General features: G+C 26.3%; 1 protein-coding gene across 1 annotated transcript; it reads right to left on the reverse strand.

Moving 5' to 3' along the window:
* Positions 1 to 9594: 9594 nt before the first annotated feature.
* On the reverse strand, positions 9595 to 10785 carry LOC124807928 (uncharacterized). Its single transcript, XM_065812422.1, has 2 exons — positions 10625 to 10785; positions 9595 to 10441 (listed from the first exon to the last, which is right to left on the reverse strand). The coding sequence occupies exons 1-2, from the start codon at positions 10671 to 10673 to the stop codon at positions 9663 to 9665; spliced, it is 828 nt and encodes a 275-aa protein (XP_065668494.1). The 5' UTR covers positions 10674 to 10785; the 3' UTR covers positions 9595 to 9662.
* Positions 10786 to 11772: the final 987 nt, after the last annotated feature.

Below are 11772 nucleotides of genomic sequence, written 5' to 3' on the forward strand. Positions count from 1 at the left end.
CGAATATTCGATCTTGTCTTAATTTGAGTATGCTCAGAGAAATTTAAGTTTTGAATGAAAGTTTCAAAATCTGAAACATTTTTTAATGTTAAATTGTAAATATATCCACAGGGCTCTGATATGCATTTGGGCGGGCGAAAAGATTTTTTTTTGGAAATTGCAGATGTCTGCAAAAAAATACGATCCTTTACACATAATAATACAAATATAAAAAAACATTATTGAGTGCTGCTGAATTTGAATCAATTATTTTTGTTTTTAGTCTAAAAATGTCAAAATTTTATCGGAAAGTCAAAAAATATTAGAATTTTTATATAAATAACAAATATTTTTAATATAATATAAATGCTGAATTTGAATCAATTATTTTTGTTTTTAGTCTAAAATATGTCAAAATTTTATCGGAAAGTCAAAAAATATTAGAATTTTTATATAAATAGCAAATATTTGTAATAAACAGTTTATTTTCCAGTAAAATAGTTTTGTTATTCATACTATTTCATCCTATAAAAAAGGGTTATGAAAGCAATTACTAATTGTATTGTGCTAAATAAGTGAATAATTGCTACTTTTTGTGATTCTCAACCAACTTAAAAACTTTGTTTTGTTCAGCCTCATTCTGAAGATAAGAAATATTATTTCAATTTCTTCTATATTTTTATGTCTTTATTTCGAATTACCTTCTTTTTAACTAAATTTTTTGGATTGATAGTTACTTCAAAAGTTTGAAAGCAGCTTCATTTTAAATAAATTTCATTTGCCTCCTACTTCTATGAAGGAATTTCAAAACATTTTCTATCGTCTTTTAAGTTATAAAAACACATCTCTGCCTGTAGGAAAATTTATTATTCTGCAGCATCTTATAAATCTCTTTTGCGCGATACTTTAAATTGTACTTATTTAAAGTAAATACTTATATATATATATATATATATATATATATATATATATATATATATATATATATATATATATATATATATATATATATATAAATTAGTAAAAACACTTATCTAATTTTTGATTACTTCAACACTGTGTTTCACCATCAGTACCTGGTTGCAAAATACTACCGTTATTACATAATTAATTATAACAACTCCCAACTTCCTGTGAAATAATTTTTCTATAATTTGAAAACTTTTTTATATTTAGACATTCTTCCTGATGAACCTACTGATGGTGACACACAGTGATGAATTGTAATTAAAAATTAGATAAGTGTTTTTACTAATTTATTATTGCTCTGTTCTTTTAGAAAATTGAGCACTCTGTTTGTAGAATACACTAAGATAATTTATATATATATATATATATATATATATATATATATATATATATATATATATATATATATATATATATATATATATATATGTATATGTATTTGTTCTTTTTTGTTTGTTTCGTTTGTTTGTTTGTTTTTTAATTTATTTATTTAAATTTTTTTTTATTAATTATTCTCAATCTAACAAAGTAAATTAAAAAAAAAAAAGAAATAGGAGGATAAAATATAAAAAATAAAAATTTTTTATTTTTTAATTTTTTAAAAAATCATGTAAGATAATACAAAATCTTTTAAATATTATTTAAATTTTCTTAGAAATTATATTTTAAATAAAGAAAAAAAGAAAAAAAATTAATCAAGATGTAGGTTCATCAGGAAGAATGTCTAAACATAAAAAAGTTTTCAAGTTATAGAAAAATTATTTCACAGGAAGTTGGGAATTGTTATAATTAATTATGTAATAACTGTAGTATTTTGCAACCAGGTACCGATGGTGAAACACAGTGTTGATGTAATCAAAAATTAGATAAGTGTTTTTACTAATTTATATATGACGAAATAAACAGAAATTCTATATATATAAATATATATATATATATATATATATATATATATATATATATATATATATATATATATATATATATATATATATAGAATTTCTATTTATTTCGTCATTTTACACATTTTACAATGTTATCTATAAATTTAAACAAATATATATAATTACAAGCTGACTGGGGCAAGAAGAAGTCAAAATGACTTATCATCAAGCCCCTTTGTGAAATACAAAAAAAAATACAATTAAATTTTACATCTTTCAATATTACATAAAAGAGTGAAATTAATAAGTTTAAAAAAAAAAAAAAAAATTTGGTTAGAAATTTTAGAAGGTTAAAAAAGAACTTTAAGTTAAAAAAAGAACTTAAAGTTAAAAAAAGAACTTAAAGTTAAAAAAAGAAGAAATTTAAGATAAAGTTAAAATATAAAATAACAAATAAAAAATTACAAATCTGTACATATTCGTATACATATTAAAGACAATAAACAAAAAAAAAAAAAAATTTTAATTCGCTTCATATGCATATACATATTCAATACAATATTAAAATTAAATAAAGTACATAAAAAATTTAAAATACGAAATTATTTCGATTTTTTTTAAAAAAAATGAAAGAATGTACGTTTAAATTTAGTAAGTGTTTTTTTATAGTTCTTTTAAATGTAGCAATAGATTTTATTTTTTTCATATTTTCGTCAAGAACCGAATTCCACAAGCGTGTTCCCCGGCATATAGTCGAGAAGTCAGATTTTTTGAGTGATGTTAGAGGGATGTAGTAATTACTCATTGAATGTCTTGTGTCATATTTATGATTAATTCGAGTGAAACTGAATCATTTCATTTTGAAGTTTAAACATAAATAACAAGTTATGGTATATATTTAGTTTGTATACATTTAGAGCATTTATTTCCTTGAGTAACGGCTCGGCACTTTCGTATCTACTTGCGCCCAAAACTAATCTACTTGCTTGCTTTTGTTTTGTATAAATAATTTTTAGGAAAGATAAATGATTGTTTGCCCAGGCAATATTACAATAGTTAATATGACTATGTTATTATATGAAAAGTATAAATTTTTTAAACATAAATTATTTAAAAGATGTTTTGTCTTGTACATAATCCCTAGGGTCTTTGAAACTTTGTTCTCGACTAGCTTTATTTGGCTTTTCCAATTTAAATTCTCATCGAAAATTATTCCTAGTATTTTCATTGAAAAAACTCTTTTTATTTTAATATTGTTAATTGTTAGTTCAGGTAATTTGAGTGGAAGGTTCTCGGATTTAGATGACTTAGCAAACAAAATATATTTCGTTTTTTCAATATTTAATGAAAGTTTATTTGCTTCAAACCACTCATTAAGATATATTAATTCTGTGTTTACAATATAAAAAATATTTTTTAAATTTGAGTCAGAAAAGAAAACATTTGTGTCATCAGCAAAAATAATATAATTAAGTATTTTTGAAGACAAATAAATATCATTAATATAAATTAAAAACAGCAGGGGTCCAAGTATTGATCCTTGGGGAACTCCGCAATTTATTGATTCAAATGGGGAACATGTTAAGTCATATGGTACTCCTTGTTTACGGTTTTGTAAATAACATTGCAGCCACTTTAAATTGGAGTGAACTACTCCATAATTGTGTAGTTTATAAATTAGAATCTTGTGGTTGACAGTATCAAATGCTTTTGATAGATCTAGAAAAATTCCGAGTGTGTAACTGTCGTTATCAAAACCATTTAAAATTTGGTTGGCAAGATCAATTACTGCATGTTCCGTGGAATGGTTGTTGCAAAATCCAAACTGTTTATGATAAAGAATGTTGTTTTTTTCAAGATAATTGTACAGTCTGTTGTGCATAATACGTTCTAGTATTTTGGAAAAACAAGAAAGTATGGAAATTGGTCTGTAGTTAGATTTTATTGAGTCATCACCGCCTTTGTATATCGGAATTATTTTTGCTAATTTTAGTTGGTCAGGAAAAATGCCGTTTTTTAAAGAAAGATTAAAAATTTTAAAAAGAGTTTTCTCTATAATATCTGAGACCGCTTTTACAACATCAGGGTTAACTTCATCCAGACCCGCACTTTTATTTGTTTTCAGCATACTAATTGCTAGTCGAAGTTCATCAATTAAAAGCTCCGACTCCTCCATGAAGGAAACAGATTTTTTCAAAAAAAATTTAAATGATTTTTTTCCCTCAGGAATTGCACCGGCAAGCTTTTTTCCTATATTTATAAAAAAGCTATTAAATGTTTCAGCAATTTCTTTATTAACAAAAGCATCTCCTCTATTATCATCTCTTTGCAATCTTTTTGGAAGATTATCACTTTTTACAATTCCCACTCCTGTTATTTCTTTAATTACATTCCATGTTTTTCTTGCATTTCCAAATGTTTTATTAAGTAACGAAGAGTAGTAATTTTTTTTGGATTGCTTTTTTAATTTTTCAAAAGAATTTATATATTTTTTGTATTTGATTTCATTTTTGTAGTTCTTTTTTTTAAAAAATTTTTGGGAAAGTTTTTGTTTTCTTTTTGACGACTTAATGAGTCCTCTCGTCATCCACGGACTTAACAAATTTTTAGAATTAACAATTTTTTTTATTTTTGGAAAGGCCTTTTCGTATTGTCTTGTAAACATGCGAATAAAAAAATTGTAGCTATCATTAACGTCATTGCAATCAGTTAAAAGTTCCCAGTTTACTTCATGTAAGAGATCACGAAACGTGGCGATTGATTCATTATTTATTTTCCTTACGTATACCGTTTTTGTTTTTATTTTATTCTCAAGGGTTGCAGAATTTATTATCAGAAAAACTGGAAAGTGATCAGTTAAATCTGTTTTAATAATACCACTTTGGATTTTAGTCCTTGCGTAATTATTAGTAATAATATTATCAATAACAGATGCAGTTGTTTTAGTCATACGCGTTGGCTTATTAATCATGGGAAAAACGCTGTATTGCAAAAGTGTATTTATAAAATTCACGACTTGGTTATTAGCTTTATTATTCAATAAATTCAAATTAAAATCACCTAATAAGTAAACATTTTTTTTAATAAGCTTTGGTAGCAAATAGTTTAAGTGGTTTTCAAATTGATTGTAACTACCGTTTGGCTTTTGGTTATTATCTTTATTATTACAATTTGTTATTATTACAAATTGATTGTAATTACCGTTTGGCGTTTGGTTATTATCTATATATATAGATAGATAGGTAGATAAATAGATAGATAGTTAGATAACAGAAACAAAAAGATAAAAAGTGAATGCACACACTCACATATAATTACACGGGAAACAATTGGGGGTACTTTTTACATATGATTTTAAGAATATATAGTGTAAACCTTTTTACATCCTCGGTAATAAACAAATGATAAAATTAAACTGTGCAAAAGTTTACAAAAGAATTTTTTTTTATATGTGTATATATAAAATTAATAAATATATTCATAATTATATATCAAATCATAAGAGTACTCTAATTTAATGCCTTAGAAGAAATTTAATTCATTGTCGTTTAGTAGAAGAGTTTGCCTAAGTTTTGTTTTAAATTTCATTTTCATTTTTTTTAAGAAAGATTTTTATCAATAGCAAAGAAACTAATGAAAATCGATATCAAGGAAACTAATGAAAATTGCAAGAAAATAGTTTCTCTAGTGAAGCCCTTTGATTTTAATAATTGTAAAATGTATAACATTAGTTGTTGTCTGTTTTTGAAATAATGTTTTCTAAAATGACACAAAAAATAGTTCTAAAATATGATGATGTCATGCAAGTCAAAGAAGAATTTTTATAAATGTTTCATAGATTTTGAACCTCAGAATCTCAATTAAGAATTAATTTTAACAAATCATCTATCCTGCCTATCCATCTAGTTTCAACTTATGAGAGCTGCAAACTAGACAATATCTTTTCCTGCATCAATCTGATTTTAACATAATATTTCTCATTTGGAGAATAAATATAAAAATATTCATTGATTGGATTTGAACAAGTTAACTTTTTAAATTTTTTGATTTATTTATATTTTTACTTTTAAATAAAAGACGCCATTGTTAAAATAGTTTGAATTTATATTAAAAATGTATATGACTAATATAAACCATTACCAATGCGGTAGTAGTATAGTGAATGATAGAGGGCTCGCCTTGTAAGCTAGAAGTTTCGAGTTCCGAACCATCACGTCCATGGTTGTACCAAAACACTCAACTTGTTTCTCCGTGCATCAATCTAGTTTATTAAGGTTTATGTTTTGAAGTTAAAGAGTTGAGAGAGGGTAGGTTGTAATCACAACAAAACAAAAAGTAAACAAAAAAAAGAAGTAGCCTCTTCAACTGTAGTGGCCACCTTGGCCTTGGGTAGGTAAATCAGTAAAAAAAAAGGAAAAAAAAATAAAACAAAAAGTATTTGAGTGTAAAACGTGTTGACTTTTAAAACAAATTCAAAAATTAAATAAATAGAGGAACAATAAGTTTTTACAATTTTAATTTAATACATAAAACTTTGTGTTTTATCTTTTACCTTTTGAGCAACGCTCGAAAAGTGAAAAAAATGTTACGGGATAGTTTTCAGTATTTTCAAAATACCATCTTACTATTGCTAAATATTTTATGTTTTATAAAAAGGTGTCAGGGTGGTATTTAACCCATTCTTGCCTCACATTTTTAGTAACAACTTTTGTTTGACAAAAAAACAAACAGCAGAAAAACAATTTACAAAAATACAGCAAAAACTGTGCAGTAAATTTATATTCCAGTTCTCTAGTGTAAACAGGATAGAGGCCTTCCATACAGTACGTACGCTTTTTTTTCGTCCACCCCCCCCCCACCTCCGCATTTTGCAATACGCTTTTTTGAGTACCCTCCACCTCCCTAAAAGTACCTACACTTTTAACCTATTTATCTAACATTTTATGATATTTTATTTAATTTAGTGTCACCTTTCTATTATAATTGACCCACTGCCCTCCCATCTCATTTACGCTATTTGCAGACCCCTCTTACCCTCCGAGCGTACGTACTTTATGGACGATCCCATATAAAAATGTGTTGAAAAATAATGATTGCATAAGAATTATTTTAAAGTTTCATATGTATTTACATATTTATTTTAAAGTTTCATATGCATTTATATACTGATTTTAAAGTTTCATATGCATTTATATATTTATTTTAAAGTTTCATGTGCCTTTATATATTTATTTTAAAGTTTCATATGCATTTATATACTGACTTTAAAGTTTCATTTGCATTTATATATTTATTTTAAAGTTTCATATGCCTTAATATATTTATTTTAAAGTTTCATATGCATTTATATACTGACTTTAAAATTTCATTTGCATTTATATATTTATTTTAAAGTTTCATTAAGCTGGTGGTATTTATGTATAAATTATATTAAAAAATATCATATATTAAATAACATGGTTTTTTTTTATAAATATGCTTATTAAAAAAGCCATGTATAGCACCTTTTGGAACATTTTATTTACATGAAGAATAATAGAAATAATTGCAATTATTCGGTATTAATTATTAGATATTAAACCGAAGAAACTAAAAAAAAAAAGAACAGATGCGATGGAAGTTTTATTCAATTAATTCAGACTTAAAATGAAATTCGGCAGATCTTAGAGATGAGAACTACATAAACACTTTCATAACAAAAAATGATTTTTATAGTAAAAAGAACAATATGCAGCCATCAGTAAAATTGATTTTTTTTTAAATTTATGTGGTACTGTGGTCAACTCTAATATGCATGATTTATAGGCGTTGTAAAAGCAACGATTATCTACAAATAATAAAATATCTTTACACGTCAAAATTATCCTCTTTACCTAGAGAATTTGCAGTGAGAGTGTGAGAGGTTCATTGAAGTTTTGCTCATCGGTTTTTTTGTAGACCATAAATGGCATCCGCTATAAATGTCAATAACTTTCTAACATATGATATAATGGCTAGTCATTGCAAAGTTAGAACAACTGTAAGTGGTATACACGCTAGTATTTTTGCTTATGCAGACAATATTATTCTACAAGGTCCTACTCATTTTGGACCACATGAATTGATTAATAATGTTTCAACACAATACCAAAGTCTCTATATCTAACTAATCACTGAAAAAGCCGAGTTTATTATGTCCGGTAAAAGTTAAAAATAAAAGCATGTTAAATTTTATTACAAATTTTTTTGCTTTTTTTCTCTACTTCTCAATAATCTCTCCTAGTAAATGGCAATCTCATTTGATTTTAAAAAAAGTTTTAAAATGTTTCATGTAGTATGAAGTATGACTATAATTTGGAACAGCGTGGTGTAGTGGTTTGAGTTTTGGCTTCAGAACTAGAGGTCGATGGTTCGTAACCGGCCATATACAATGACGGATTCAGAATTTGTTGTTGTTTGAGATTGATAAATTTTAAGTTTTATAGTGTTATCTCTTAGCTTTCAAAAATTATGACCATGTAAAGTCTAAGCCTCCCTCAATTTTAGGAGGATACAAATTTTATATGGTAATAATATTTGAACGCTGACTACTATGAAACTAAAATTTTATCGATGAATTCAAGTCTAGTTGAGAATGATACAGAAAATACTTTATGAACTTGTTGCCCTCACGTTTAGGGTAGGAGAGGGGAGTAGGAGAGGGGAATGAAATTTTAGGGTTTTTTGTTCCCAGCCTCCAATAAACGCAATTTTTTGCAAAGCATTATTATTTGACTTAAGTATAAAAATACAAATGTTTGGAGTTTGCTCCATGACCGGAAGTTAGCTTCTTCCATGTCTGTAAGTTAGTTATCTCAAACACCAGATCCGTCAGTGGTCATATATGCATCATTAATAAGGAAAGAGGCGTTAACCTCCTGGTTAAATGATATTTAGAAATGCTCTATGATTAGACCGTTTATACTTTTTGAAAACCTAAAAATCTAATAATAATAATAAAAAAGTGTTAACCGGTTTTCAGCTTCACAAAATTTTTTTTTCTGCTCTTAACTAAATAAGTTTTTTATTACATGATTCTTTTTGATATATTCAAGCATTGGCCCTCAAAAATTTCATTTGAAATCAAAACTTAAGTGTCAAATTGATTAACTAAAAAAGTAAATAACCTTAACGAGCCGTATTTATGGTCCTTGTTACACACAGTGCCGTCCCGAGCGGGGGTAGTAGGGGGTTTCCTCCCACCCTAAAGCTGCTATATATGCATTTGAATTGGCACATTTAGCATTTCAGTTGGCAAGTTTTAAGTATAGTTGGCAAATGTTAAATATCGAGGACGTTGTTTTTTTTTGGTATTTCTAGTTGGCAAAAAACACATACCCCTCCCCCCCTCGTGAGAGACCTATTCGGGACCGCCCTGATTACGCATATGCAAAAAACACAACTCAACTCCAAAAAACTTAACACACTTCTAACAACTCAACAAGCACTCAATATTATCAGACTGCTCAACACACACCTAACGAATTAAAATATTTTTGACAACAGAAAAAAGTAATAGACTGCACAATGATATATATATATATATATATATATATATATATATATATATATATATATATATATATATATATATATATATATATATATATATATATATATATATACATACGTGCATACATATATATACATACGTGCATACATATATAAATATACAAACACACACATTTACATATCAAAAGTTTTCTTAAAATTTAATGAAATTTCGTGAAAAGTTCAGAAAGCATTTCAATAAAATTTGATTTGTAACAGAAAATGTTTTTTACAGTGTACTAAAAACTTAATTAAGTCAACCTATAATTCATCTTTTTTATCCAAGGCAATATTATCAAATGCAGAACCACTGTCTTTATAATCTATTTCATCTTTTCTTTTAACTTTTTCTGTTACTTTTATAGGATTGTCTGTTACATTAATGCCATAGTGACTTGGAACTCCAACGCTGGTCAAGCGATCAAACTCATTATGGTTTTTTTTTTTGTTTGTTTCTAAATTAAACGAACGTTTTTGACCGTGAATTCCAAAAGCAGCCAAGTAACAAAGAAAAACAGAAAAAACAGCTACTACAATTAGTATCACAAGAGTTCGTGTCTCTACTCTTTGTGGTGGTATTCTTGGAGTGGTAACTGTAACATTAGTTGGATAAATTGAACTAAAAATTATGCTCACTGTTTCTTTTACACTAATACGTGACGTCACTATCTTTGAATCGACAATTTGTTTCGTAATACTAGAAGAATTATATTTCGCAAAAGATGATGACAATAGCATAGTTGAACTATAACTCTTAGAAGAAGATAAAGATGATATCGATGATGATGATATAGATAATGGAGAAGACATATGCGATGATGATGAAACAGATGATGATGGAGACGATATAGGCGATGATGATGAAATAGACGGTGATGGAGACGTTATAGGCAATGATAATGAAATAGATGATGAAGCAGCAGAGCTTGTTACGTAGCTACTTGTATAGTATGTAGATGTGGCTGCATTAGTTGCTGTATTTTGTGAAAAACTTGTTTGAGAAGAGGCGATTAAACTGCCATTTACACCACGTTCTTTACCTTAAAAAAAAATGTAAATGAATGTATACTTTTGTTAGCTACACAAAGGTCAAATATTATTTGATAACTGTGAAAATGAATATCAGTTAAAATTTGAAAATCAATTTTTAAAAACTTTTAGAAAAAAAATATATTAAAAAATAACTTCAAAATTTTGAACTCTTAATAAAATGTGTTACTTACAAACAATGTATACGCTAAAAATTAAAAAAAGTGATACGAACTGATCCATTTTGTTTCAAAAAATATTTTATTTTGTTCGTTTTGATTTCTACAATTTACTCTGTCATCTTGACATATACAAATGCTGTTGCTTTATAACCAATAAGATCGATTTATTGTCAGTAAATATATATTTTTAGCCAATTACGTTTACGTAGTATGTATTTTTCTATTGACTTTAAGTATAGAGAAAAATTACTTATAAAGAACTTTTGTTTATTAAACATTGAAAAAGTAAACACAAACCCCGATATCAATAGATATAGTTATTATTTTTTTTCCAATGTTTCCTGCAATCCGATGAGATAAGAAAAAAATTCATAAAGTAAATCCTTTAACAATTACGTTTCAAATAAACAATGGTGGTGTGCACATACACACACATTGAGATAAAAATATTTTCATTTCAAATACAGGTGTTTTTAATTATTAAATAAGTTAACTTGTTATTGTTTCATTCTTTATTTTTTATTTTTATTATGCGTATGACTTTATTATATTATTTGGTTGAATATTTCTATAATTATTGAATATTACTAGAAATGCGAAAGACCCGTATTTAAAAACTCAATTTATATTGTGCCCCGAAACCTGATTATCTTCTGCAAAGCAAAAAAAACAACAACTCCATTTTGAAAATGGAATTTGGTTTTTATATATTTTGATTAAAAATATATATTCTTCTTGGAGTTGACTATTCTGGTCTTTAAAATATATAAAACTGTTGTAAACTGTTTGAAACAAACTTATTGGCAACTTCACTTTCCATTTAAGTTATTGCAAAACTTAAATGACGATTTTTTTTAATATTGTTGTCCCATTGTAGTTTAGTTTTTTTTATTAACTTGAGTTTATTCTAACTTTTTAAACAAAATTACTCTGTTACAAGAGCGGATTTGTAGATAAAATTAATTCCCTAAGATTTCTGTAAATAGAGAGGAACATGGCGAACGTTTTGAAAAACACTGATATCTTAGTCAACTAACTGCGCCAATACTTATAACTTTATCAAGAAAAAAAGTCATAACTTTATCACCAAAAAAGCAAAAAACCATTACAAAAATTGAAAAAAGCTTAGGAAAAACATACTTAACGTAACCAATTGAAAA

The sequence above is a fragment of the Hydra vulgaris genome, chromosome 12 (assembly GCF_038396675.1).
Source record: "Hydra vulgaris chromosome 12, alternate assembly HydraT2T_AEP".
NCBI lineage: Eukaryota > Metazoa > Cnidaria > Hydrozoa > Anthoathecata > Hydridae > Hydra > Hydra vulgaris.

Coding starts and splice junctions, on each gene's coding strand:
- LOC124807928 (XM_065812422.1), bottom strand. CDS start 10,673: ATGGATCAGTTCGTATCACTTTTTTTAATTTTTAGCGTATACATTGTT. Junction 10,442..10,624: donor TTTTAGCGTATACATTGTTT/GTAAGTAACACA, acceptor TTTTTTTTTAAG/GTAAAGAACGTGGTGTAAAT.